Source organism: Lutra lutra, chromosome 1 (assembly GCF_902655055.1).
Source record: "Lutra lutra chromosome 1, mLutLut1.2, whole genome shotgun sequence".
NCBI classification, from domain to species: domain Eukaryota; kingdom Metazoa; phylum Chordata; class Mammalia; order Carnivora; family Mustelidae; genus Lutra; species Lutra lutra.
The window spans coordinates 132,317,664-132,345,153 of NC_062278.1; the positions used below are offsets into that span (position 1 = coordinate 132,317,664).

At 37.3% G+C, this 27,490-nt stretch overlaps 1 protein-coding gene across 1 annotated transcript in view; it reads right to left on the minus strand.

The window, feature by feature from the left end:
• Nucleotides 1–27,490, minus strand: part of DNAJC13 (DnaJ heat shock protein family (Hsp40) member C13) — a 124,816-nt gene that overhangs the window by 15,840 nt on the left and 81,486 nt on the right. The window contains exons 33-49 of the mRNA XM_047737029.1: nucleotides 27,019–27,173; nucleotides 25,500–25,701; nucleotides 23,782–23,897; nucleotides 22,828–22,906; nucleotides 21,295–21,430; nucleotides 19,366–19,550; nucleotides 18,853–18,927; nucleotides 17,146–17,265; nucleotides 15,799–15,978; nucleotides 14,894–15,061; nucleotides 12,280–12,393; nucleotides 10,682–10,798; nucleotides 8,846–9,023; nucleotides 7,161–7,252; nucleotides 5,461–5,560; nucleotides 3,216–3,290; nucleotides 2,883–2,995 (exon numbers count right to left, since the gene is read on the minus strand). Of these exons, the coding sequence (XP_047592985.1) occupies nucleotides 2,883–2,995; nucleotides 3,216–3,290; nucleotides 5,461–5,560; nucleotides 7,161–7,252; nucleotides 8,846–9,023; nucleotides 10,682–10,798; nucleotides 12,280–12,393; nucleotides 14,894–15,061; nucleotides 15,799–15,978; nucleotides 17,146–17,265; nucleotides 18,853–18,927; nucleotides 19,366–19,550; nucleotides 21,295–21,430; nucleotides 22,828–22,906; nucleotides 23,782–23,897; nucleotides 25,500–25,701; nucleotides 27,019–27,173 (2,205 nt within the window). The remainder of the gene's footprint in view (nucleotides 1–2,882; nucleotides 2,996–3,215; nucleotides 3,291–5,460; nucleotides 5,561–7,160; nucleotides 7,253–8,845; nucleotides 9,024–10,681; nucleotides 10,799–12,279; nucleotides 12,394–14,893; nucleotides 15,062–15,798; nucleotides 15,979–17,145; nucleotides 17,266–18,852; nucleotides 18,928–19,365; nucleotides 19,551–21,294; nucleotides 21,431–22,827; nucleotides 22,907–23,781; nucleotides 23,898–25,499; nucleotides 25,702–27,018; nucleotides 27,174–27,490) is intronic.

Sequence of the window (27,490 nt, forward strand, 5' to 3'; positions counted from 1 at the left end):
AAAACTATAAAACTCTAGTAGGAGGACACACGGGCATAGCTCTTTGTAACCTCGGATTTGGCAATGGTTTCTAATATATGAGATCAATAGCACAAGCTATAATAGCAACAAAAAACCCAGACTGGGCTTCATCAAAACTAAAAAAATTATGTGCTATGGGGCACCTGGGTGGCGCAGTCAGTTAAGCATCTGATCTTGGTTTTGGCTTAGGTTGTGATCTCAGAATCGTGAGATTGAACCCTTTGTCAGGCTCCGTGTTGGGCGAAGGGCCTGCCTGGGATTTTCCTCTCTCTCCCTCTGCCCCACCCCCTCACACTCCCTCTCTCAGATAAATAAATATTAAAAAAAAAATTTGTGCTTCAAAAGACACCATAAAAAAACAGAATGACATTCATGGAATGAGAGAAAATATCTGCAAATCATGTACTAGATAGGGGACTGGCATCCAGAATGTATAAAGAACATTAAAGAACAATTACAACTCAACGGTAAAAAGATAACCCTATTAGGGCGCCTGGGTGGCTCAGTGGGTTAGGCCTCTGCCTTCGGCTCAGGTCATGATCTCAGGGTCCTGGGATCAAGTCCCACATCGGGCTCTTTGCTCCGCAGGGAGCCTGCTTCCTCCTCTCTCTCTCTGCCTCCCTCTCTGTCTACTTGTGATCTCTGTCAAATAAATGAATAAAATCTTAAAAAAAAAAACCCAATTAAAGAATAAGCAAAAAATAAGAACAAATAGTTATTTTTCTAAAAAAAGATGTACAAATGGCCAAAAGCACATGAAAAGATACTCAACATTATTAGTCACCAAGGAAATGCAAATCTAAACCATGAGATTCTATTTCACACCCATTAGGATGGCTATAATCAAAATCAATATCTAATAACAAGTGTTAGAGAGGATGTAGAGAAATAAGAACCCTCAGACATTGCTGGTAGGAATGTAAAATGCTACAGCCATTTTGGAAAACAGTATGACAGTATGACCTTCCTCAAAAGGTTAAACAAATAGTACCCTCTGATCCAAAAATTCTATTCTCAGAGAAATAAAATACATATCTTTAGTCAGAAGAGCCAAAGTGTAGGAACAATTCACATGACCATCAACTGATAAATGGAAAAACAATGTGGTTTATCTATACAAGGGAGTATTATTTGGCAAGAAAAAGGGATGAACAGTATGGAATAACCTTGAAAACGTGCTAAGTGACAGAACCCAGTCACAGAAGAACATATATTACATGATTTCATTCATATGAACTGCCCAGAATAGACAAATCCAGAATATAATTTAGTGGCTGCCAGGTGCTGGAAGAAGAGGAATGGGGAGTGACTGCCAAAGGGAACAGTTTTTTTTTTTTTCCCTGCACTGAAGAAAACAGACAGTGGTTACCCAATCTGTGAATATAATAAAACCACTGAACTGGTCACTTTACATGTGTGAATTGAATTATATCTCAATAAAGCTGTTAACCGGGGTGCCTGGGTGGCTCAGAGGGTTGAGCCTCTGCCTTCAGCTCAGGTCATGGTCTCGGGGTCCTGGGTTCGAGCCCCACATTGGGCTCTCTGCCCAACGGGGAGCCTGCTTCCCCTTCTCTCTCTGCCTGCCTCTCTGCCTACTTGTGATCTCTCTCTGTATGTTAAATAAATAAAAAGCTTAAAAAAAAAAAAAAGCTGTTAACCAAAAAGGAAAAAAGTTCACACCTCCCAGTTCTAAAATACCTTCCTGCAAACCAGTCAATGAAGGAGCTGGTACTCGTATTGTTCCTATACAAAAAATTTAAGTGTAAATATATTCACTTTGAGAAAATCTGTCCCTCATGTATTTCGATGGACAAAAAATTATTAAAGAGCTCAAAGTTAACTCCAGTACATGTTTAAACAACTAAAACATTATGTACATCATGTAATACTAGATATTACAACTTTGTGCTACCCAACTCTAGCTTTAAGAAAACTCTGTATTATATACCAATACTCATACTTTTATGGACCCTTTCTACAGAAATCCAAGTGTAATCTCCCTCATCAACCCTTGTGATGACAGACTGTTAACTTTATTCCCAAAGTAAAATTGTTTCTGAGACTCTGACACATTCTCAATATCCCGATCTAGAGACAAGACAAGGAAAAAACCTAAATCCAGATTGTTTTATTGAGGTAAGACTGACTCGGAAGTGGTGGCTCGGGGGTTTGAGTCCTGAAACACTTCTCTGAGGTGCTAACTTCCCGGGCTAGGCACAGACAATGAATGCTTCAGCGAGAACTACTTCTGCTGAAACTGAGTTAATGAAGGAGACTGACTACACCTGTGTCTGGATGGAATTCTACTCAGAAGTACTGTTTTAACAGGTTCATGTACTACAAACAGGACTGTTTCCAAAGATCATCCGGTCATCTTCAGATTCTGGACGAAAGATCTCCCTGCAACATGGAGAAGCTGTTACACTCCATGCCCGTATGGACTTACTTGCCCAGGTGCTATGTCTGTACTAACAAAGATGTGGGGCGTTTAAGAACACAGATCACCATATCTCCTTCACAAGCTACTTCCACAGGCCAGTCCTCACAGTGTCAAAGTCTAACCCAACTATCTTCTATCAAAACTTACATATACTCTTGTTCTTTCTTCAAGGAAGGCATACGGTTTACCACCATAATCCAAACACTGTCTTAAGACTTCTCAATTCCAATAAAGCCTTCTCCATCTATACTTTTTCTCAAAGTAGTAATGCAGAGCAACAATTTCAAGTATATCGATCTTTCAACTTTCACATCAAATCATGTCCTTAGCCTCACCATCAGACTTTGGTAAACTTCATGAAATCAATATCAAAGTAACAGACCTTAAATAATTTCTTTCTAAGGACCTATTTTGTGCTCACCTTTGGACCTATTAGTTTGTCTGCTGTCATTTTAGCAAAAAGTTCCGCTGTTTGGGCTCGAACCTGTGGATGCGTTGAATTGCAGAACATATCTAATAAGTAAATCAAAGCTCCTATGAAGGAAAAAAAAGAATTAGCATTTATACTATATAGAATATGACTTTTCTGATCAGCTGAATTCATTTTCAACTTTATTTCAACTTATTGGAGTATGATTTTTTTAATTATAATCCTTCCAAAGCATTCTCCTAGTTTATCAGACTGTACAGAAACAGTTCTAAGTAAGCTTCTTATTTGGAGCATGACTGGATGAGAAAGCAATCTATACGTTACCTTTTGCCATTGCTTCTCTGATTATTTTTGTGCTTGATGTCAAAGCATAAAGAGTTTCCAAAACAAGCTGGCGACCTGTAGGATAGAAGATATTTCAAGGAATGCACCATCATCACATCAGCTGACATTTACTGGGCATCAGCTCTGGCCTGGCACTGGCCTAGGTGTTCTACAGAGCGTTATCATACTTAGCTCTTCACAATAACCAGCGACAGGTATTATTATGGCCTTGTTAGGAATGGGGAAGACAAGGCCCAGTTTAACCAGTCCATGGTGTCACAGCTAGTGAGTGGCGCAGCTGGGTTTTACTGAGAGGTCTGACTCCAAACTTCACACTCGTAACCACTGTGCCATACTGTCTTCCTACCTTGATCATTACCTTCCTACCTTCCTACCTTGATCGTTAAACAGGCAAAATCTTTCCACTTCCTGGCACCACACTGAAGATACTGGTCAGGAATCCAACATTTTTATCTGGTGCTCTGGTCTTAGAGAAGTGAGAGTGAGTAGGAAGCAGCAGTTGCAGGACACTGCTCCAATCTAAGACATGACAGTATCCTTCTGGACACAGCCTATACATCTCTCATCCCCTGCCATCAAAGTATATTCGGCTATTGGACTTTAACTCTTCCAGAGTCAAACAGCAATGACATACAGGAGACCAAAGGGGTAAGAGTTGGCAATAAGGGTGGAGGCTGCCAAGCATTAAGCTGACACTGAAGCAACAACAAAGGCTGCTCCCTGGGCTGGGCTCTGCTCACATACAGAAGAACACACATTCAAAATCCTAAGAGAAGCGACAACACTTTACTGAAAATGCACCACTGCTGAAACACACTTTCAGAGGAGAACAGTAAGTCTTTGGAGGGGATACTAGGAAGGTTAAATATTTTATGTATTTAATATCCCTTAGCAACCAGCGGGAAGACAGGTGATCTAGTCTAAAATATTAATGACAGCAGAGTAGGCTGAGCTGTCTAGATGTCAACTACTTTACCTGTAAGCTTAAAATACTGACTGGACTATAGTTCTCAAACTATGATTTTTGTAACATTCTTTACTTCCTAAGTCAGTGTGATTTTGCATTGTTTAAAGCCTCACAAAGCCACTGAAAACCGATAAAAAAGAAAAACCAACTAAGGTTGTAGGTATGACACAAGTAATCTGCAAATGACTTTCAAAAGCTGTCATTTTAGAGAACTATTTCAAATGTTATTTATTAAAGAAAACAACATCATTTGATGGAAATTCAACTCCATTCAAGTCACTGAAGCACTACTGTGTGCAAGTCACTAAGGCATAAATAGAAAGAGAAAGGCTCTTGTTTTCAAGGAGGCAGACAGGTGTGAGCCAAGAGCAACATGGATTCCAAGGGGTTGGCAAAGCCAAGTGAGTAATATATTCTGACAGTCCGTGGTGAAGCTGGAGTTATACTACAGTTGCCTTTGAAAAGCAATCTCAAGGTTAATTCTGGCACGAACACACACGACTGTGTTAGACAGCGCATAGTTTAAAAGAATCCTGTATCAGTGTAGGCTGTATTCAAGAAATAAGATAGGTATATTTTTAAAAACTGATCTCACTTTGGTGGTAATAATCTCTATCCACATCAAATCCGTAAAGGACAAATAATGCAGGATTGAACTGTAAGCTGAAAACAAGGTAATTTTTTTTTAAAGATTTATTTATTTATTTGACAGACAGAAATCACAAGGAGGCAGAGAGGCAGGCAGAGAGAGAGGAGGAAGCAGGCTCCCTGCTGAGCAGAGAGCCCGATGTGGGGCTCGATCCCAGGACCCTGGGATCATGACCCGAGCTGAAGGCAGAGGCTTTCACCCACTGAGCCACCCAGGCGCCCCACAAGGTAATTTTTATCTTAAGCATTTTTTCCCTATCATCTAAGAGCAATGAGGTTTCTTTACAAACCATGGGTCAATTCTTAATTACTCAGTGCATACCATTCTCAGAAAACTGAAACTGAAAAACCTAGGTTATTTTCCTTTGCTTTTGGACCTCTCTTACCTCTAACTTTCAACCTTTGAAATGGTAAATACAAAATAGTTGTATTTACTGATGTAAAACACAATTAAGAAGACAACTCAATATAACGAATACTACTTAAGAGATTCTAAAGTAAATATGGATATCATGTTTTGTCAGAGGTTTTCTATTTGCTATGTGATTGCTTCCTCTATAGGTTGGCCATGCTCTGGTTTCCAAAATTCCATTCATGAAATATACATACTCGATGGTAATGAATGCAGAAGAGCCAATAAATTGGACAAAACATTTGATTCAGCAATATTGTTGACACAATCTTGGTTAGATGTCACTATATTCACAACCTGAAAATTAAATCAACAAGATATTAAGAGTTTGGGAAATAATTTTGGTCCTAAATAAAATTAAGTCCAATTAGTCAGACCCAAAAAAGTTTGAGGCTTCCCAAAGTGGAAAAAAATGTTTGGAGGAGAAAATAACTTTTAACAGTTTAATTTTAAAAGATTGGTTTTATTACTTTGATCTTTTGTGAAATAATAAAAATAATTAAAAAACATTTATGCTCATGTATATAGTATATATATATATAAACTTCCTATTAATTTAGAGATAAGAATTAAATGTAATTATCTAAAGAATATATTTGAAACAAGTCACAATCTCGAGGTTATAAAGATGCCTTCAATCCCATACAGTTCATGCTCCATACTATGTATTTCAGTCACAACTGGGGTGGGGAGTGGTTAGAAGATAATGATCCTCACTACTGGGACTTTCTTTTTGCTTTTAGAGGGAGATAGTAAATATCTTCAGTGCCCAGCACAAGAGATTTAGTTTATCTTTCTATCTGTTATAAAGGAACAGGCATGTTTTTCTTTCAAAGAAGATGACCTCTCAAGTCTGACTTTTATAGTATAAATCTAGAAGATCAATGTCACTTGAAACACATGGTCAGCATCTCAAACCAACATGTCAGATTTAATGATGTTCATTTAAAAAGTTATAAGGATATGGAGGAATTAAGTAGAGAAACATGCTCTCCAATTAAAAGAACATGCTTGTTAATAAGTTTTTTAAATTATTTTATTAAAAATCTTTTCAACCAGAACGCAACCTAAGAACATGTTATGCAACTAATTCATAAACTGCTCATAAACCTGTTGCTTCAGGGTTTAATCTGGCGTTCTTTACAATAAATTGTGTATGTTACAATTAGCAGGATCATCTGAAAAATGATCCGGGAAGCCCACTCTGGATTGCCTTGACAATGAGACCCCTGTAGCCAGAAACCTCCTGCTTCTCCCAGAGTCAAAGGCTGCACCCAGCCTCCCATGGGACAAGTGGTTTCATTCTCCTAAAAAAGGGACTTCCAACTTCTCTTGGACCACTAAAGCCCAAAGATTCTGGGCAGCTGGCTTTCTTAGACAGCTCCTGTAAACATCCTAACAGCCCAGTTGTCTGTAACCCTCAGTGAAGAGGTTGCTTTTGTACTAATCTAATTTTGTACTAAAAAAGGACAGCAACTGAAGGGAAGGGGGTAGGTGAGTTCTCTGAACACAAATGTATAGCGTGTGGCCAGCAGTATGCCCTGGTCTCTGGGGACACTGAGAGATCAGGGAAATCCTGCCCCCTGTTCCTGTCATCTCTGGCTTCCAAGCTTCCCCAGTAAGGCCCATTCCTTAACCCACATTGCATGACACTATATAATGCATCCCAAGTTCTGATGCATGGCAGACAATGACCACACAGGGAACCACCCTGAACAACATCATGCAACACTGTTCTTCAAAATGAGTATACTAATTTAAGTTTTAAGAACACATTTACTTGGCTTAATAGACAAAATAAGAAAAAAAAGAAAAGAAAAGAAAATACATGCAAACTTCCATTCAACTTCAGATAGTGGTAGGAGAGACAGCATGCTTTAATACAAAATTCCTTTACCTCTAAAGCCAACTGCTGCACTTGACCAGCTCCATGGACACGGAGAAGAGAAAATATTAACTTAAAGTGCCCAATGCATTCACTTTCAGAGCCTAAGGAATAAGAATAAGAGATTTATCTTTTATTTCTAAGAGATGTTCTAAGTACATACCTTCAGAAAACTGATCTACACTGTTGTTTACTATCAATTCTAAGTCTCTGACAACACTTTCTCAACATTTGTGACACGGAATAAATGGAATACCTTCTAAACAGCAGTAAATCTTAAGAGGCAAAAAGTAAGATAAAATTTCTTAAGTTTGAGCGTCCTGGGATCGAGTCCCACATCGGGCTCCTTGCTCAGTGGGGAGCCTGCTTCTCCCTCTGCCTCTGCCTACCACTCTGTCTGCCTGTGCTCATGCTCGCTCCCTCTCTCTCTCAAAAAAAAAAAAAAAATTTCTTAAGTTTATTTTGTTTTCATTTCCATCCATATCCCCAGCCTTCAAACTAAAACCAAGTATCTCAAATACACAATGCAAATGCAACTTAAAAAATAAGGGTGTAAGATAATGATATTTCTACTCTTTAGCTTTAGACCTTAGACCTACCCCCTCAGCCTAATTACAGTTTGGCAGAGTGTGATATCATTTGCTTTTAATATAAACTGAATTAGAACTCTGTCAGTTGAGGACTACATTACAAACAACTGTATGGATATACAAAGGGCTCCTTGTGAAAATACATAAAACTGAATACTGTTTCCATTCCTACGCACCTCAAACCCCAATCCTATATACTTACTATCATTATGTTAATTGAATAAAAATATTAAACATTAAGGTTCTGTGCAATGTATTTTTCCTTTTACTATATGTTAGTGGAATATATAGTATAATCTGTAGTTTTTTAAGACTTCAGAAGATAATTCACTAAGACTCCTCAATTTAAAGGAGTCTGAAAATACTCTATAAATAGATTGCTTTTAAATTCATTTTCAAACCCCTATACCACTGTAATATATATGGAAAAGAGCAAAAGAGTAACTGAGAGTTAATGATAAATGTTAACAAAAAGGATTTGGGGTCCTCAAGTTACTTAAACTGAATCTATATTGTTTTAGGTTTTATGCACCATATTTGTTATCAAAGTTAGAATTAGAAGAAGCTTTCAAGTTTTCACTCATGCGTCTCCCTGCTGTCAGGCAAGAGTGGTAACATTTTTGGAAATATCCTCTTAAGCCTGTGTAAGAATGAAAACTCACTTTTTTTATTACAATTTTTATACACCAAAACCTTCAGGTAGTTTCTCAAAAATATAAGAGCCCATCTATACACAGCATTGGGTTAGATACCAGAAGAGACAAATCAGATCACCTAATAAATTGATCTAATTTAAGTACTTATATGTCAACTTATGTCATCAATATGAAATTTTATACTATCAAGTTATTCTGTCTCTTCAACTCATCGAGACTAATTTTTTTCTTAGAGATATGAATTCTAAACATGATGCCTTCATCTCCCCTCCTTCCACTCTACTGTTTATAGGTAAAAATATTATGAGCCAATTCTTGTTACATTATATCAAGTAAAACATTATAACCAAGTATACTGTTTTCCTTAAGTTTCTCTGATAAAATCAAGAACTGGAATGTTTAGGGCCCTGCTATTGTAAGGATCTTACTGATGAAGGGTACAGTCACACACCTGGATTATATTTTATGACATTTCTCAGAGCTTCCAAAGCCATTTCCACTCTTGGCAAGCGGTCTCCATGTTGCTCTGACTCCACTTTTGCAGCATGTGTGATAGCCATGAATGTGTGGAGGTACTGGGCCTGGGAGCCTATATAATCCAAAAGACTTGCAGCAAATGCTTTTGGGACCTAAGTCGAGTGGAGAAATATTTACAAACATGTGTGCTCTCAGAAATAACTATGAGACTCCACAGCAACACCCACTCCCTTCCTCCCAAAAAACTTCAGGGTATGGAACGATTAAATTATACATATACATGAACACTTATGGATTTGGGGGCAGAAGAAGTAAAACCCAGTTGCATTAGAAAGCATTTCTCTAAGTCAAGCAGAGAGAGTCAATTATCATATGGTTTCACTTATTTGTGGAGCATAACAAATAGCATGGAGGACAAGGGGAGATGGAGAGGAGAAGGGAGTTGAGGGAAATTGGAAGGGGAGGTGAACCATGAGAGACTATGGACTCTGAAAAACGATCTGAGAATTCTGAAGGGGTAGGGGGTGGGAGGTTGGGGGTACCAGGTGGTGGGTATTGTAGAGGGCACGGATTGCATGGAGCACTGGGTGTGGTGCAAAAATAATGAATACTGTTATGCTGAAAAATAAAAAATTAATTAAAAAAAAAAAAAAAAAAGAAAGCATTTCTCAACTTTTTTTGTCCCGATACATTAGAGATCTGATAGAGTCCCATTAGGACCTTAGTATACAAATTCTAAATTAGTGTATCTATCTCTTCCTTTTACAAATCAAAGTAACTGATAGTACCGTATGTAACTTCCACAATTTGGTTATATTTTTATATTTAAAAAAATATTTTTTTAGAATATAAATTTGAAGGACAGTTTTCAAAGAGACTTCACAAATCAATGAACTCACTCTGCTTAACAGCTATTTATACAAATTATTCTGTGATACATAATATACATTATGGTTTAGTAGATTCCTTTTTTCCCAAGTGCAAACTTTAAAACAAAGCCCCAGGGGGACACCTGGGTGGCTCAGTCGGTTAAGCATCTGCCTTTGGTTGGGGTCATGATCCCAGGGTCCTGGGATCCAGCCCCGCATTGGGCTCTCTGCTCAGTGGGGAGCCTGCCACTCTCTCTGCTTGTGTTCTCTCTCAAATAAATAAATTTTAAAACACAAAAAAACAAAAACAAACCAAAGCCTCACTTCTTCCCTTCTTATAGACCAACCAACCACCAAATCCTCCTTGCCACTCCCTCCAAAGAAAAAACTACAACAAAAAATTCCTATACATGACCACCAAGAATTGAAGATAAAAAAGCTCCTCGTTTGCTTCTGAAAGTGATTAGGGATCATCAAAAGAAATGACATGGTTTGACCTCAATCATTTTCTAAAAAATCTCTTTGCTTTCCACTGGTATCTTCTTATTTTCCTCTAATAATTGGCCAGAGAAATACTTCTGTCTGGTGGTCTGATATTCTACATGATATAGTTAATGTGTAAATGACCTTGCACTTCCAGGAGAGACTAGTAAGTCAAAGGCATATGCACATGACACAGTTAGGTAGCATCATGCATAAAATATAAAAAACAGTCGGGCAAGGAATACTTATTTTCATGAATCCACAAAATAAATTCTTCAACAAGCAAAATAAAGAGGTTTACAAATTACTTATGGTAACCACATCACATACCCAGGTGAGTGTAACACACCTGGCAAAGAACATGTATTATTTCAACTTATTTAGTGTGAATAAACTAGCAGCTTTCAATAAAAAAAATGACTGAGGGTATCAGACAAAATGAAAAGTAGAGAGCTTACCTCTAGTTGGAAAGTTGGGACTTCATTATACACCCTAACAAAAATCTCCCCTACAATAAGTTCTTTGGCATGATCACTATAGACAAATTCTGATCCATAAGTTTTGTCACAATCACCCTTTTTAAAAAAGAAAACAGTCTATTAGATGTAAATCAGAATCATCATCTGATTTATAAATCTAACCATAGTCAATTTAATAACTTAACAGATAAATAGCCTGGAAGTTCCATTTTTTTTCTAGAGGGAAACTGTGGTGGGACACACATCAAAGCACTCAATGCAGTATTAATGTTTACAACTAATAATATTAACTCTTGAATAGGCATGAGTTATTTTTTAGTCCAAAGGTTAATATTATAACTCATTCTAAAATTTCAAAAGATCACAGAGGTCATCCAACGAGGGGTCTTAGAGCTAATGTTTATAAAGCTAGTATGACACTTGGTTCTTCTCACTCCACTTAGCAGACATCTGGCCTGGTCAGCTCTAGGGTGATGGAGCTAGGAAGTGAACACGTCAGGACTGGCCTTTAAAAATTAACACACTGGTATGTGCTATGGTGAGTGCTGTGAAGTGTGTAAACCTGGCGATTCACAGACCTGTATCCCTGGGGCTAATAATACATTATATGTTAATAAAAAAAAAAATTAAAAAAATAGTAAAAAAATAAATTAAAAAAAGAGAAGTAATACACTGAATGGAAGTGCTAGAAAAAAGAGTCTCTGAAGAAAAAAAAAGAAAGAAGATATGGTAATACAGAGGTTGCCACACTGGGAAGCGTATCCATTTAAGGAAAAGGAAAAAGACAGAAAAGAGGAATGTCAGAAAAACAGCACCAATGTAGATTTAGGTGGAAATTACACAGAATTTAAGTTGGACTGAAATGGTATGTAAAAGTATACAATAAACTGTAAAGTGTTAAACAAAGAGAAGATGCTATTATGTTTCTTCTGGCAAAAGAAGAGATGCATAAGAATGTGAGACCTGTTCTCTCCAGCTCCGCAATTCTCAAAACTTTGATCTGTAGAGTTCTATCATGAAATGAGTTTAAAAAAAAATCCTGAATAATTCAGGACATAACATTGGTCTTTATTGTTCAATAAAATCTAAGCCCATAAACGTAACTGTCTGCTAAACCATCAAGTCTCAACCATCCAGTGTATGGACTAAGCAGGCCTTATCTTTGGCCATAGGACTATCTTGGTTATTTTGTTGTTGTTTTTTGTTTTTCACAGCTTCATAGATTCTCCACCAGAAGGTGTCAAGACAGGAGAAACTGTTCGATTCTGATACCAGAAAGCAATTTTGATGTACTGGGAAAAGAAGCCAAAGACAACAACTCTAACAGTGTTTTTGGAGATAAAAATTCATTAAAAAGGGGAATAGCTACATGTAAACGGGACAACAACAAACACAAATTTATCATTTAGTACAAGATTGCTGTTCTTACATGGGCCACCCATTAGGTGGCAAAAACCTGTAGGCCTAACACCAAATGGAGAAACAGTATGTTTCTGTCTTGTCAGTACTGAATTATGTTTCCAGAGAATATTTTTTGAGACCAAGTAACCCCAGAAGTTTATGAAACAATAACATACCTTTTTAATCATGTTTTCTTGTTGGGATTCAAGAAACTCAAGTAGTTCTGCTCTTGTAGAATTATTCCATATCAAATAGGGGCTCTCGGTGTTGCTGTTGAGCATCTTCAGAATCTAGGACACAGAATATTACTATTTTTTAACAGAAAAAAAATAGTGCAAGTTAGCATTTACTGAAACTGCTGATGACATGCCAAGCCCTGTAGTAAGTGCCTTAAGTATAATGGGCCTCAATAGTTCTAACAAGTTTGTTGATATTATCCATTTTACAGCTGAGAAAAATCAAAGCTAAGAGCAATCTAATGATTTGTCCCAAGTCACACAACCAGCCCTTAAGCGGGGGAAAACTGGGATTCAAATTAGAGCCTGTGTGACTTCACATCCTTAACATTTGCTCTGCTACAGTGAAAAATATGAGAGACAGTTTGTGCTGAAACATTTAATAAACTCTTAGTAAACATAGGCTTAGAAAGAATCATTCCATACTACCTTTATATAAACATATCTGAAAACAAAATCTAAATCTTTCTGAAGCACACTGCAGTGAAGGGAAGCAAAATTTATGGGCAGAGAGTCACTTTCGATTTTCTTAGCCAAACCCAAGGCTGCATTAAGCAATTCTGAAAGCATAGCTTCTGCTTAGCCATCCACAACGCTTTCCCTTTGTCTATCTGGTCCTCTGCAATTAAAAGTGAATAGACATCTAACTCTCCTTCAAATGTTTTAATACAAATTTCTGTACATTTTACATTTACAAAGCTCTACGCTAGCAGGAAGTCAGTGGGTTAATACCTTTGTCTTAGACAAAACCATCTAACTTGTTTTAAAAATGTTAACTATTAGTTAACTAAAATGACTGAAGAATACATTCTTAGGTAGGACCTGGGTGGCTCAGTTGGTTAAGTGTCTGCCTTCGGCTCTGGTCATGATCCAGAGTCCTGGGATCAAGCCCCACATCAGGCTCCTTGATCAGCAGGGAGCCTACTTCTCTCTCTGCCTCTCCCTACAACTCCCCCTGCTTATGTTCTTGCTCTCTGACAAATAAATAAAATCTTAAAAAAAAAAAAAAAAACTCTTAGAAGAATTGTAAAACTTTGAGAATTGTGGTTTAAAATAAACATTTTAAAAAATCCAAATGGTGTTCAGACCAAGATTCTGAAATGCTTCCCCCACCGCGTAGTTTATCAACAACCTGCCAGTATTTCTGGAAAGAATGTCTCCCCAGTAAAATACATCATGCTGCTGAACACAAAACTCAGAAAAAATATGAAGATTAAGAGTAGCATCTTGGGACGCCTGGGTGGCTCAGTTGGTTAAGCAGCTGCCTTCGGCTCAGGTCATGATCCAGCGTCCTGGGATCGAGTCCCACATCGGGCTCCTTGCTTGGCAGCGAGCCTGCTTCTCCCTCTGCCTCTGCCTGCCACTCTGTCTGCCTGTGCTCACTCTCGCTTCTCTCTCTATGACAAATAAATAAATAAAATCTTAAAAAAAAAAAAAAAAAAAGAGTAGCATCTAAAGCTCTTCACCTCTTACTCAGGGGACACTGAAAAGCAATGGCCTACACCAAAAAAAGAGTCAGACTGAATTAAAAACAAATATTTAAAAATTCTAAGAGTACTTTATATCTGGGACACTGAGGACTTCTTCCCTTACAAAAGGATTGCATAATCATAAGAGAAAACATAAAAATAGTCTAGAATTCTTTTATTCAAGGGTAACTACAGTTACCATATTAGTACAGATCCATCCATACACTTTTTTAATACCAAAAATGGGATTTTTAGCCTTTTCACTTAAAATACTTTAAACTACTTTTAATGTCTTTAAACATACCTTTACAATTTAGGGCTTCATAGTATTCTAATGAATGGATTTTTATAGTTTAATTCTTTAATGCCACATTCTTGGATTGTTTCTCAATGATCCTCACAGAAGAGGCCAAAGAGGTTGGCAGAGCTGTCAAAAAAATGCTTGATTTCTGTCATGAATGCATGTATGTGTGTTAGCTTTTAGGATTTCAACTCTGTGTCTAAGTTAGAGACGTAAGAAACAGCCAAAAATGGGGGTGCCTGGGTGGCTCAGTCGGTTAAGCATCTATCTTCAGCTCAGGTCATGATTAGGGTCCCTGCATCAAGCTCTGTGCTCAATGGGGAGTCCGCTTCTCCCTACCCAGTACTCATGCTCTGTCTCTCCTATTTATTCTCTCGAATAAATAAATAAAAATCTTAGGGGAAAAAAAAAAAAAAGAAAGGAAGAAAAGAAACAGCCATAAATAGACTCAGAGTCTCCTAACTCCCACTTCTCTGCCCATTGTGAAATACCATTTCCAAGTTTGTTCTCTTTTCCTGTCCCCTTGTGACACAAGGTTGCTAAGAATTATGGTGGGCTCCAGAGCCGAAAAACAAAGTTAATTTTCCCCTGCAGAAACAGTAGGCGTGCAGACCTGATATTATCAGGATCAATCCACAATAAACTGAATTTCTTGGATGAAAGAACAAACATGATCATTCTCAATTTTTAGGTTTCCTAGAGCAATCAACATTGTTGTGTTATTCTACTATTTAAATGACCTTGGAACATTCATCAAAACCCAGGCTATTCTGAAGCAACGTACCTCTGTAGCACTAACCACAGCAAGTTTTCTAGCAACATAGGGTGTCAGCATGCCAGCTAAACTTTTTCTTATGGTTGGATTTTCTGGGGTTTTCTGTTCTTCAGGCAGATATCCTCCAAGGCGACTTAGGGCACGGACACTCAGTTTAGCGAGGCTGTTGGCTACTTCCTGTTATAAAAAAAAAATTAAGACATTGAAGTAGATCTGTTATATTACATAAGTAACATGGTACCTTTATGGAATCAAAACCATAAGGAAAAAACAAAACAAAACAAAACTATTTGGGACACATTTAAGGAGCAAAAGCAAGTCCCCAACACTGATGTAAGAGCTTATGCATTAGAGCTTACTCTTTCATTTACACAAAAGGAAATCAGAATCTGTATATTCATTTATAGCCAATATAGTATCTTGTAGATAACTGGAAGAAGCACATTTGGGCATAGGGTGGGGAGTAGGGGATAGGCAGGCAGACTTGCCTGCTAAAGAAACATGAACGACAGGAATAATGAATGACAGTGACTAAACAAGGAGAGAGAGGAAAAAATATTCAAGAAAATCAGTTAAGTACTAAAGTATCTAGGGGTGGCTAGCCCCAACAGCCCAATATTACTGTTATATTTCCCTGTGTTACACAACCATAATTTTGCAATCATAAAGGTAACTCTAAGTAATCAAGAAAAGACTGTTACATTCTGTATATGCTACTGCAAATTCCCACCATTGTATCCTTCTAGCACAAGTAGTTAAGATAAAAAGTTGTGGGGCTTAAAGAGCAATAAGCTTAAGTTATCTAGAAAACAGTTTATGTCTGGGGCTCTGAATAGCTGGAACTCTGCTTTGCATTAATTCCGCATTAACCTATGGTATGGGTTCAAATTCAAGATTACAGCAATGTGAGTTACCTGCTGGTTTGTTTCCTCGCTTTTCTGAATGCCACTCTCTTCTAGTGTGTAGTCATAATTAAACAGATAACCAAGTAGATGCCACAAAATCCCAGCCTGAAATAGGTGTGTCTGAAGCCAGAAATCCACAGCAAAAGAACTGACACATTCTACTCCAAGAGCAGCAACCCGCGGAATACTCTGTGAGAGTAAGAATAATAAAATTAGCAGCGCCTGGGTGGCTCAGTTGTTAAGCATCTGCGTTCAGCTCAAGTTATGATCCCAGGGTCCCGCATCAGGCTCCTTGCTCTGTGGGAGGCACTGCTTCTCCTTCTCCCATTCCCCCTGCTTGTGTTCCCTCTCTCGCTATCTCTCTCTGTCAAATAAATAAAATCTTTAAAACAAAGAAAGAAAGAATAATGAAATTACAGGGTTTAAAAAACTCCCAAGAGAAACTGGCTGTGAATTTATGTCAAGGTAGCTATCTTACTGTGCAAGATGTTTACCTCCTATTCTATTTTCAATTCCAACTTAAATCTGAATCCAATATCCCTTAAAGCCTAAAATTAAAAGTGACCCTGTGACAAGACAGAGAATTATCTTTGAAGCTAGTGCTTAAAGTCTTGGGAACACAGTTTTTTCCATTTTTCATATCTTTAATTTTTAAAAGTAGTGATAAGGCATTAACAGCAACTCATACGCTAGGATCCTAAGTGTATCAGCAGTATCTTCAGCAGAGGTCTGTGGATTTGCTTCCTTAGGTCAGAGTCTGTATTCTTATTAAATACTTCTAAGGACATCGTGTAAATATAGTTGAGAGATTTTCATCAGATTCCTTATTTCTAGATACCTCAGGCCAGGATCAGCACCCCAATCCTGTTCTATTCCAACACAACTCATTCTCTCTGGTTATCTAAGAAATCTCTCTCTCCTTCCCAGTCACCACTTCCATCTACCCCAGCCAGCTGCCCGCAGCACGACTGGATTGGGAGGAAGTGCTAAGTTCTCAGCTCCACAAAGCCTTTCTCACCAGGCAGTTACTATTTCATGTTTCACACGGTCCTTTACTTGCACCACATCTATTTACTCTAGTCTCTCATTTCTTCTCTGCCTCTCTTCAAATGTTCAGATGAGAACCACTTTGCTATACAAGTATCACTTTAGTTTTATTCCTTATAGATCACAGTTAAGAACAAAAGCCTCCATTTACAGCAAAGGCTCTGTGAAAAATGATTTTAGAGATCCAAATAATGCACATAAAAATGATTTTGGGAAAAACAGCTGATTTATAAATTGGGAACTGGCTACTTACTTGACAAGAACACCCATTGCTTATTGCATCCAGAAAGCATTAAAAATGAGCTGTACCTTGCCAAAATATAGCACCCGACAGAGATCCTTGATGATGCCAGGCATTTCTGTGATCTTTTCTCGGCATTCTTCAAACTGAGCAGCCACGCTATAGCATTTGCTTATGTGTCCACACACCTGCACACAACAAAACAGAGCAAAACAAGAGAGTTACATGTGGTCCTTATTTAAGACAGCAGAAATAAAATCAGCAAAGATTCATGAATAATGTTTTAATAGTACATATGATGCTTCAAAATTAAAAAGAACATTTCTGGGGCACCTGGGTGGCTCAGCCTTGGGCTCAGTCATGATCTCAGGGTCCTGGAACTGAGCCCCCATCAGGCTCTCTGCTCAGTGGGGAGTCTGCTTCTCCCCCCATGCCCCCACCCCTGCCTACTTGTGATCTCTGCCTGTCAAATAAATAAATAAAATCTTAAAAAAAAAAAAAAAAAAAAAGAGAGAACATCTCTGTTGAATCGCCAGTATTCCTGGTTATGATTATGATTTCCTACAGATGCAGGGTTGGCAGCCAATGGCCATGCAGTGCATAGGCCAAAATGACTGTGGCCTATTTTTGCATGGCTGGGAGCAAGGAATGATTTTTACATCTTTAAAGGGCTGCAAAGAAAACCACAAAAATATGCAACAGAGACTGTATCTATAGCCTGAAAGTTTGAAATGTCTACTCTTTGGCCCTTTATAAAAATTGTTTGCCAACTCTGGATTAAGGTATTTTTGCCCAACCTATTAACATTGCAGAATTACAATTCTCAGGATGAAACTAAAGAGCTTGAACTTGATTGTTTTAAATCCTAAAATCCGCTGGCATTAAAAAAAGGATCACATAAAAAGATGCATTCTACAATAATCTCAATGAATTCCTGATGGATTTTTCTATCATTCAATTATAAATAGAAAGAAAATAAACCAATTAAAACACTGTAGCAGTGAGGGGAGCACCTGGGCGCCTCAGTCAGTTAGGTGCTTGCCTTCTGCTCAGGTCATGATCCCAGGGTCTTGGGATCAAGCCCTGCATTGGGCCCCCTGCTCAGTGGAAAGCCTGCTTCTCCCTCTCCTTGCCGCTCCCCCTGTTTGTGCTCTGTCAAATAAATAAATAAACCTTAAAAAAAAAAAATAAAAACTACAATAGGGGTGGATTATTGAATCTGTATAAGACAATGAATGTTAGCTGAACCTGTGGTAATCTTTTCACAATATATATAAATCAAAGCATCAAGCTATATGCCCTAAATTTATACAATGATGCCATGCCAATTATTTCTCAACACAACTAGAAAAAAAGTACAAGGGATGATGGACAGAGGTAAACAAGAAAGTCAGGGAAGGGGGCAGATGATAAAGGAAACAAGAATGGCAAAATGACAAATGTGTGAAACTGGGTGATGGAGATAGAAAGCTTCATTATATTATTCTCTAAGAAAAAAAAAAAATTAAGCCACTAGATCACAAGTAATTCACTGCAGTACTTCTTAAAGCATGATGTAGAGACCAACAGCATCAGCATCACTTGGGAATTTGTTAGAGAAGCGTATTCTCAGTCCTCCACCCCAGAACCACTGAATCAAAACAGTGGGCAGCAGGGTGAGTGGAGGTTAGCCAACCACATTTTCATGAGCCCTCCAAGTGATCCTCATAGATGTTCAAGTCTGAACTACCACTAGTCAAGTATAACTTTCTTAGAACCATACATGTTAGCCTCACCTGTACTGACATGTCACTTGGTTTACTAGAACGATTCAAGACAGCCACACAGCGACTAAACGCCTCCTGTAACACCTGGAAAAAGAGAAGATCAGCCATTAATTCTACATTTGGACTTGAAGCCAGAAAAGCCTTTTCTTATAGGAATAAAATATTAAAAATCTTTTCATGTTAGATACTTGGTAAATAAAGGTGTTTTGCTTAACATTTGTTAAATAAACAAAGGATTACCATAAGTTTCTTTTTAAACATTCCCAATCAGCTAGTTTGTAAGCTGCCAAGTTTACCAATCTTGAATCCAATACTATCCCATTCATATTATGAAATAAGGCTCCATTCTATTTTTAATTCTAGCACTAGAATATGGAGACTATAGCATGTTATTTGCTGGAATAAATTAAAATTAAGAAATTATATGAATTTTACTTATACTTGGTGAATTCTCTATTGCCAAAAGTCATACAATGTGCCTGAATGAACTGAAAGTGAAGCAGAGAGGACATTCCACATTACCTCAATTCCATTCTCCCTTCTGAGCTCTTCAGCATTGAGGGCTGAGCAGTTGACAGTATGGAAAGCCAGCTCTGTAGCAGCAGGCAACAGTGGTGATTCTTTTGAGAAAAGGAGGTCATCTGAAGTTTCCATTGTTATAGTCCTAATTAGCATGGGGTATCCTGCATATTTATAAGGCTGTAAATCTGAAATAATCAACGGTTAGTGTTGGAAAAATGGCAAACAAAACAAAAACTGACTTATGGTTTTAAGTTAACTATTTTTAATTATGTTCCCTTAAAGAAAATGACAAAATATTTGACATTTTAAATGTCTCCTAATTCTAGTTCATAAAAAGAAATTAAAATGGTATAAATCTCTTGGATCTTTCTTTTTCTAGCACACTTGTTTGGCTCATTTCTCCAAAATGCTTCCACCAAAAATAGAGTATTTTCTGATAAATTTACTGAACTTAATTAAGTATGTAGTGGTTTTGATCCTTCACAAAATAACTACTTTCTATGTTGTCCATGGGATCTTTGTAACTTTTCACTTGATCACAGCACAGACAAATCAGGATCCCACACCAGAATTAATTAGCTATAAATCCCCTTTGGGTAAGTGGGATACACAGCCTGAAAAAACTTTATGACCTTGATAACAAACCAATGGTAAGCCACAACTACCACTCTTATATAGCTGTTAGCCATTAAAACACAACCAATGGTTTGAAAATGACTTCTTTAAACTCATTCTTATTAGTGGTAAATGTGATATACCTAAAAGTGTTCTGTTCAACTCATGCAAAAGTGAATCAATTAATCACTGCTCTCAAATTGCTAGATCCCCATGCTGTCCCCTCCAATATTAAAACTGCAAGCCCACTTGTCTTTAATTACCCAACAGTCCTGCTTATGTCAAATCCCCACTGTCCTCCCTTCCTTTTCTCCTAACATCATCCTACAGAGCAAATGGGTCTCCCACACGGCACTTCAAGCCATTCATTTCCCAAGCCAAAGGATACCTGCTGTCTTGAACCTGAACCTAACTTCCCATCTCTAACAAAGCCTTTAACGTTTACAACATACTCCTGGCTTTGTAGGCGCTATTGTTATTGCAAATGACCCTGCAAACATACCGGAAATTCCCAATAACCCTGTATGCTGAAATCATACCTATTTCTTCTAAAACAGTGTTTTTCAAACTGTCCCACAGGATCAGAGAGGTTTTTTTGTTTTTTTTTTTTTTAATTTTTTTATTTATTTGACTGAGAGAGAGACAGAGCGCGTGAGCAAGGGCAGTGGCAGAAGGAGAAGGAGAAGCAGGTTCCCCACTGGGCAGGGAGCCCCATGCAGGGCTTGATCCCAGGGCTCTGGGATCATGACCTGAGTTGAAGGCAGACCCTTAACTGAGTCACCTGGGGCCCCAGGATCAGAAAGTTTTGAGAGCTACCACAGGAAATGAGAAGTATGAGAAAAGCATATGATCATCTGAAGTTTCTGTTGCGTTGGAAAGACCAGACCAGGCTTTAGAAGCTTTTAAAGTTATAACAGGCACAGTCTTTTACATGTGATTTGTGATTTAAGAACAACATGAAATGATCCTTAAATTCCAGATCCGTTAACAGATCTCCTTTAATGTTTGCTGCTTAATGGCTAAACACAAAAAACTACCCAAGTACCTCCACAGAACACAAATGTCCTTCAGGAAAGAAAAATGAAAATTTGCTGGAAATGTAAAATATTGAAAAACATAGGAAGTAGAAAGTATAATACAAACAACATTTTGGGCCTTCTGACAGAAAACTACTCTTTTACTATATGTGAAATGCAATTCTAAAAATCTTTTGCAATAATAACTCTAAATCTATTGAAATATGCTATAGAAACAAGTAACCTTGTAGAGTTAAATGGAAGGTAAACTAAAATTTGAGATTAACATATGCCTTACCTTCCTTATGACGGTTGAAGAGGATGCTCTGTGTTTTCAGAATTAAAATTATATTCTCTGGATCTGGTCCATCCACTATTTTTGCTGATTTGGTACATAAAAATTCATATGCTTTATTTACTTTTTCAAACATATCCTGTAATATGACCAAAGATAATTAACTTTTAGTTTGGAACATCTCAAACCACAACTTCAACAGAACACAGCTGGTTTGTATTTTACCAGCAACTTCTTTAGTTATTATTTTGGTTTTTTTACATTAAGGAACTCATTCCAATTGTAATCTAGCTGGTATACTTGGAAGGTGAAATTTTCTCTCTCCCCTGCCCCCAAATAGCTTTTGATTGATCTTAATACCATTACTAAAAAAATTCTTCACTGGGTTTATACCCACATTGAATTCATACACACTAAAGACAGTTTCTAAGCTATTATAAAGACAGTTATAATAGAAGAGATACTATTTAATGAGTACCATAGCAGGCATTGTACTGAATATGCTTTACAAACATTATCTCATTAAAGCCTCCAAACAGCCACATGAGGTGTGTACAGTTATATCTTCATTTTTTAGATAATGTTAAATAACTTGTCTAAGAGCACAAAGCCAACTGGTGATGGGCTAAGACTTACACTCAGGTCTGACTCCTAAATCCAGTCTCTTAAACTGTTCCAACACTGTATTATGTTCCTTGATCTACATGTTGATTCTTGTGTCAGGGTCACATTGTATTATTATAGCTTTATAGAGTATTTTAACATCTGGCTGGTTAAGTCTAGAAATTTAACACTGATTTCAAAAATTTCTTCCTACTTTGATTGTTTTCTCTCGCAGATGAATCTGCATTGCTGCCCATTTCTCAAAAAATTCCTAGTTTTTGATAAAAAGTCTCAAATATATAAAAGCATTATCTTTTCAATACCAAGTCTTCCCAATTAGGAATACTATCTCTAATAAAAAAAGTTATTAACCTTGAAAACAGTGAAAATTACTCCAAGTTTCTAGCAATAAACTATCAGTCTTAGTTACAGAAGGTACTGTGTGATTTCATCTTTTATGAATCTTTCTTGATATTTTAGTAAGAAGCTGGAAGAGGCAGGATCGGGAAACGCTGACACCTGTTAACTTCAAGTCTGATCCAAATTTTCTACTTTTTCAGGTGTCATTAGAAAAAAAAAAAAAAGTACCCAGAGCAATTCGTATGGCAATAACATCACCTACAAATGAATTAAGTTCATCCACACTCCTGATGTTCAATTATTTATACAACTGTCCATTAGTGTTAATTCTCAGATGGGAGAAAATATCCAGAAGTTATGAGTCACAAGGGCAGTCCTTTTGGTAAACTGAGGGAGGACCATTCATGCAGAAACCATAAGCATGTGGGCTAAAAGTTAATTTAACATACACTGGGCATTATATTATGAGGCAGATACGAGCAGAGGGAGTAAGTGTCTCTTTTATCCATCTACCATAATAATAGAGCCAAAGAAAGTCAATCCGAAAGTCCTAACTCCAAAGGCAGTACATACCCTCCCTTCTGGATTCTTATCAGGGTGGTACTTTTGTGCAAGTCTGAAGTAAGCTTTTCTAATCTTGCTCTCATCATGCCTGTTAAACAACAAAATTATTTTTTTTAACAGAGTAAGGTGCAAGAAAAAATTTTATATTATTTAAAACAATACTGTAAGAACCTTACTTTTATTGTATATGATCATAAATTAGGCATCAAATTAAACCCAGCAAGAGTCAAGAAAGAATATTCTTTATATTAACTTTACATCTAAAAGATAAAAACTCAATGTTCCCTATGGAAAGTTATCAATCACTTCAAATTACAAAACCATATTTGAAAAACTAAAGTATGTTTTTTTCAAACCAATTTTTCAGAATGACACTTCAAACTCTGTAATATTAAGTGATTTTAACTATCAGCCTTCTCAAAAATACACAAATTCAGTCTATACTTGAGAAAATGTCCTATAAACCATTTTTCTCTCATATTATCTATTCTACTACAAAATCATCTCCAATAAATTAGTGAAGTAAACCTGCATTCTTACACATCTGTCACTTAGTGACCTAAACATACTGTTACCAAGTCTCTTTCTCATGTATAACACAAACTGTAAGAGGAAAGGCGAAGATGAATATCTGAGTGTCCACCATGTGTCAGGTATAGTGCCAGGTGTTTTGCAACCATTACTTCAATTAATAGACAGCGAAGGCTTACCAGCAAGGACAGAGAAGTGTTAATTCTGCTAATAAATGTGCAGTAAATGGTAATCACAAGGATACAGTTCCATATGGCTATTCCCATAGGAAATAAATTAGGAAGCAATAGCAAAAAACTTAGAACCAATAGCAAAAAATTTAGAACCAATAGCAAAAAAATTTAGAAGTTGTTGGTTTAAGAATTTCATCTTTGATATTAATATCCTAAGACAAGGCAGAAAGTTACTACTGAAATACTGAAAATAACTCACGGCCCCTGTCCTTGAGGGAGATTAAGCACTTCATAAGCATCATCTATTGACATTGTAGGTGGCTTCTTTTCTACTTCCTTCTTCCAGGCATCAAGTGTATCTTTTAGAAGCTTAACCTTAAAGACAGAGGATTAAAATTTGTATCTCTTAAAGTTAAAGTATTTCTGAATGTAACTTTTAAGTTACAGAATTCTTGTGCTATATATATATTTAAACTGACATTTCTAGGCTATCCAATTATTACAATTATTGAACTACAAATAATCAAAATCACCTTCTTGGCACTGCTAAAGAGAGAGCAAGGTATCTGCTATAGGGCTACATCCCTCTCTTTATTTTATGCGATCTTTTTTAGAGGGGGTGGAGAGGCAGAAGGAGAAGGAGAGAGGGAATCTTAAGCCAGATCCACGACTAGCACCGAGCCTGATGCAGGGCTTGATCCCACAACCCTGAGATCATGACCTGAGCCAAAATCAAGAGTTGGACACTTTACCAACTGAGCGACCCAGACAACCCTCTTATGTGAAATATTTATTCTCTGCCAATTTTTAGGTCTTTATTTTTAATTGTTAAACGTTCAGAAGTACAGAAAAATTTGAAACTAGTAGATGATACACTGCAGTAAGAAAGAAAGCAGTCTATGGTGGCATGCTTCTCCAGGTGATCTCATGTAATTCCCCATAAGCTGGCATTCAAACAAACCTAAGGGAGAGTAAAAACAAGGGAGTCTGGGTAGCAGGTCAGAAGAAGAAAGCTAGCATTTATGCATGTCTCTATGCCAAGGAGCTAGGTGCTTTACAGACTGTAGCAGACTTAATTCTTTTATAAAATTTTAATAATACGTTCAAAAACCATTCAGATTCTGAGCTATAGCTCAATGTTTCTCACTTAAGAAGTGATGGAACTGGATTCAAACCGAGGTCTCACTAAAAAACCTATACTCCTCTATTACTTCATGCTGAATCCAGACCAAGTGGCAGAGACACCCGTCTTCATCTGGTCGCAGTACTGTAAAGAGGCAGTGTCTACTGGTATAAACAGAACTGTTCTGAGATCTTTTGTTGGTAAGGATGATGGCATAACCTCTGCGGCAGTAACAAACCAACATGGGCACCCAGGCTTCATTCCAGGCTTCCAGTAGATATTCAGGGGCTCAAGTTGGAGAGTTCCTAAGGGCAGTGCTGTATAAATCAGCAGGTCTCACTTAGTACCTCCTATGTGTGCCAGGAATTATGCTATTTTTTAATATGAGTTCTCAATTTGCCCAACCACATGAGATAGTTGCTATTAGTAATAGTATTACTATTACCGTAACTGAGGCCTAGAGGAATCAAGCAATGTTAAACAGACCTATTAATGGCCCAACTGAGACTCAATCCCAGACTGCCTAACTCTAATATCTGTGAGCTTACTCAGTATGCTATAAAGACAAGTTTCCACCAAGCCATTACAGTATATGATTGTTTATATATATGAAATTATGTTTATATTTGTCAAAAAGATAAAGATTGTAAAGTTCTTAATAATTTCTCAAAAAGTTATCTTTCAGTTTGAGATTTACCCAAATATATTAAACTACACTCAGAGTTGCATAGTGCTTATGGAAGGGGGAACACTTAAGGAAGCTATAATCCTTATCAGAGGAGGAAGAAATATCCAGAAGTGATTAGAAGCTATTTTTACAGTTTGAGAAGGCACAAAATAATCTACTGACTTACTGGATCTTTAATGGGCCAATCAGGAAATCGGAGTGTATCACAAAGTTGTTTGAGGTAATAAATATTACAAAATAGTTCATTTTCTAGTTGTGGATAGTTGATTACTGGGATGGGACAATACTGATAAAGTGCTCTTGTGTTACTCTGAAGACGCGGTGTGAAATCAGCAAGATGGGCAGCAATCTTCTCTATCATGAGGCGCCTGCAATTACAAAAATCTCCAAGCATTATGAGGGATTATTTCAGTGGGGGAAAAAAAAAAAAAGGTTAAGACAGGTAATCACGCACGATAATAACATGGATCTTCTTTAGAATAATTCAATTATTGGCCTAAAATTAAGTGTTTATAATATGTTACTGAGGGCATTCTAAAGTTACTGTGTAAAAATCCTCAATCGATATAAACTTATTTGTAGTACTTATCTACAAACACAACTATAGAACAAAAGGCTGATATTCCCAGTCCTTTCAAAAATCAGTCATTAGAAGGTCAAATGGTATGGCATCTGTATACCTCATACAACGCATGAGGGCATAACCAGAGGACTAAGTTTCCCAGCACCCCAAAGAAACCCACTACATGGTATTTATTTTAGTTAACAATCTGGGCTCTGACCCTCAGTTCAGCAAAAACGTGATGTAATTAGTACACAGATAGCTGTATCTTTTAGACAGGGACTCATATTAACCAATCAGAGGAGAAAAATATTAGATAGAAAAACTGTTGTTAAGACTTTCCATATTCCTATACATTTGTACCCACTGAAAAACAGGACTGTCATACAGAACATATTCAAGTTGGTGCCTAGCACATGCCAAGTCCACGGGTCAACCTAAGCCAAATGATAAAGAGCAAGTGGCACTGCGAGTGTGAAGTTAGCCAAGGGAGTGCATAACTGACTCAGAAGATCAACTGCCATCTAGCTAAGAGGACTGAGTGGCCTTGACATTTGGTCTATGAAGTGTAAACTCTTTTCCAGAGCCTGTCTGGATGCTGACAACTGCTTCTGTGCCTCTACTTTTTCTTTTCCTCTTAAAGGACATTCTTTAGAAATGCTAACTTCCACATTAAGGTCAAAATAAGCTGACTAGGGGGCCTCATTCTATGATTTGGGATTATCTTTGGTGCGATCCATTCGACATAGGCATAGTTTTTAATTAGTGGAGTACAATTCTATTTCCAAATACCAAGGAGGCATGTCTTGATTTTATCTCCATATATTCCTCATACATACTGCCTAAAATTCTACCAGTTCTATAAATTGGTTTAAGAATCACCAGTGGTTAATAGGCTCTGCCCTTATATAAAGCTCTATTAAGGTAACAGTAACTTTGTCAAATCATGTTAGAATAGAAAAAAGCGTACAGCCCAGTCTTCCAAACTCGTCACCAACTTGGCACCAATGACTACTGTAGCTGAGATCATGCAGCTAGTTAAAACAGTTCTTTTAACAGAAGTCAAACCAGATGGCAAGATGCACAGATTCTGAGTATAAAATGCAGTCAATGGGCTATTTACCTCATTTCACTGCTCCAGATTGCTTCTGGAGTATCAAATTCTCCTAGAAAAATCTCAGAAAACTTTTCAGGCTCATAATTTTCTAAGTAACAAACCATTGCTTCTGGAAGGATGTGCCCAAGTATACTTCTCTGAAAAATATCTTGTCCTTTTGTCTTTAAAACAAAACAAGACATAGAAACACTAAAGTTATCTTTCAATTTTCTAATAAATGAATTAAGGTTAGAGAACATTTTAAGAAAACAACTGGAACAAACTGCTTTTATGCTTTGGAAATTAAGATGAAAACATGGCAAAATGTGAAGGGGAAGATGTCTGGTATTAACTGGCTTTGGCATGAGCTCCCAAGATAGGATTAACATTTGCTGGGCCTCCAGCAGTCAGGTGTCAGGTGCTGCCAACGTTACTTGGGACAACTGGCTTAGTTATACAGGAAGGGAAACCACAAGGAGAAGATCACACTGAAGATTTA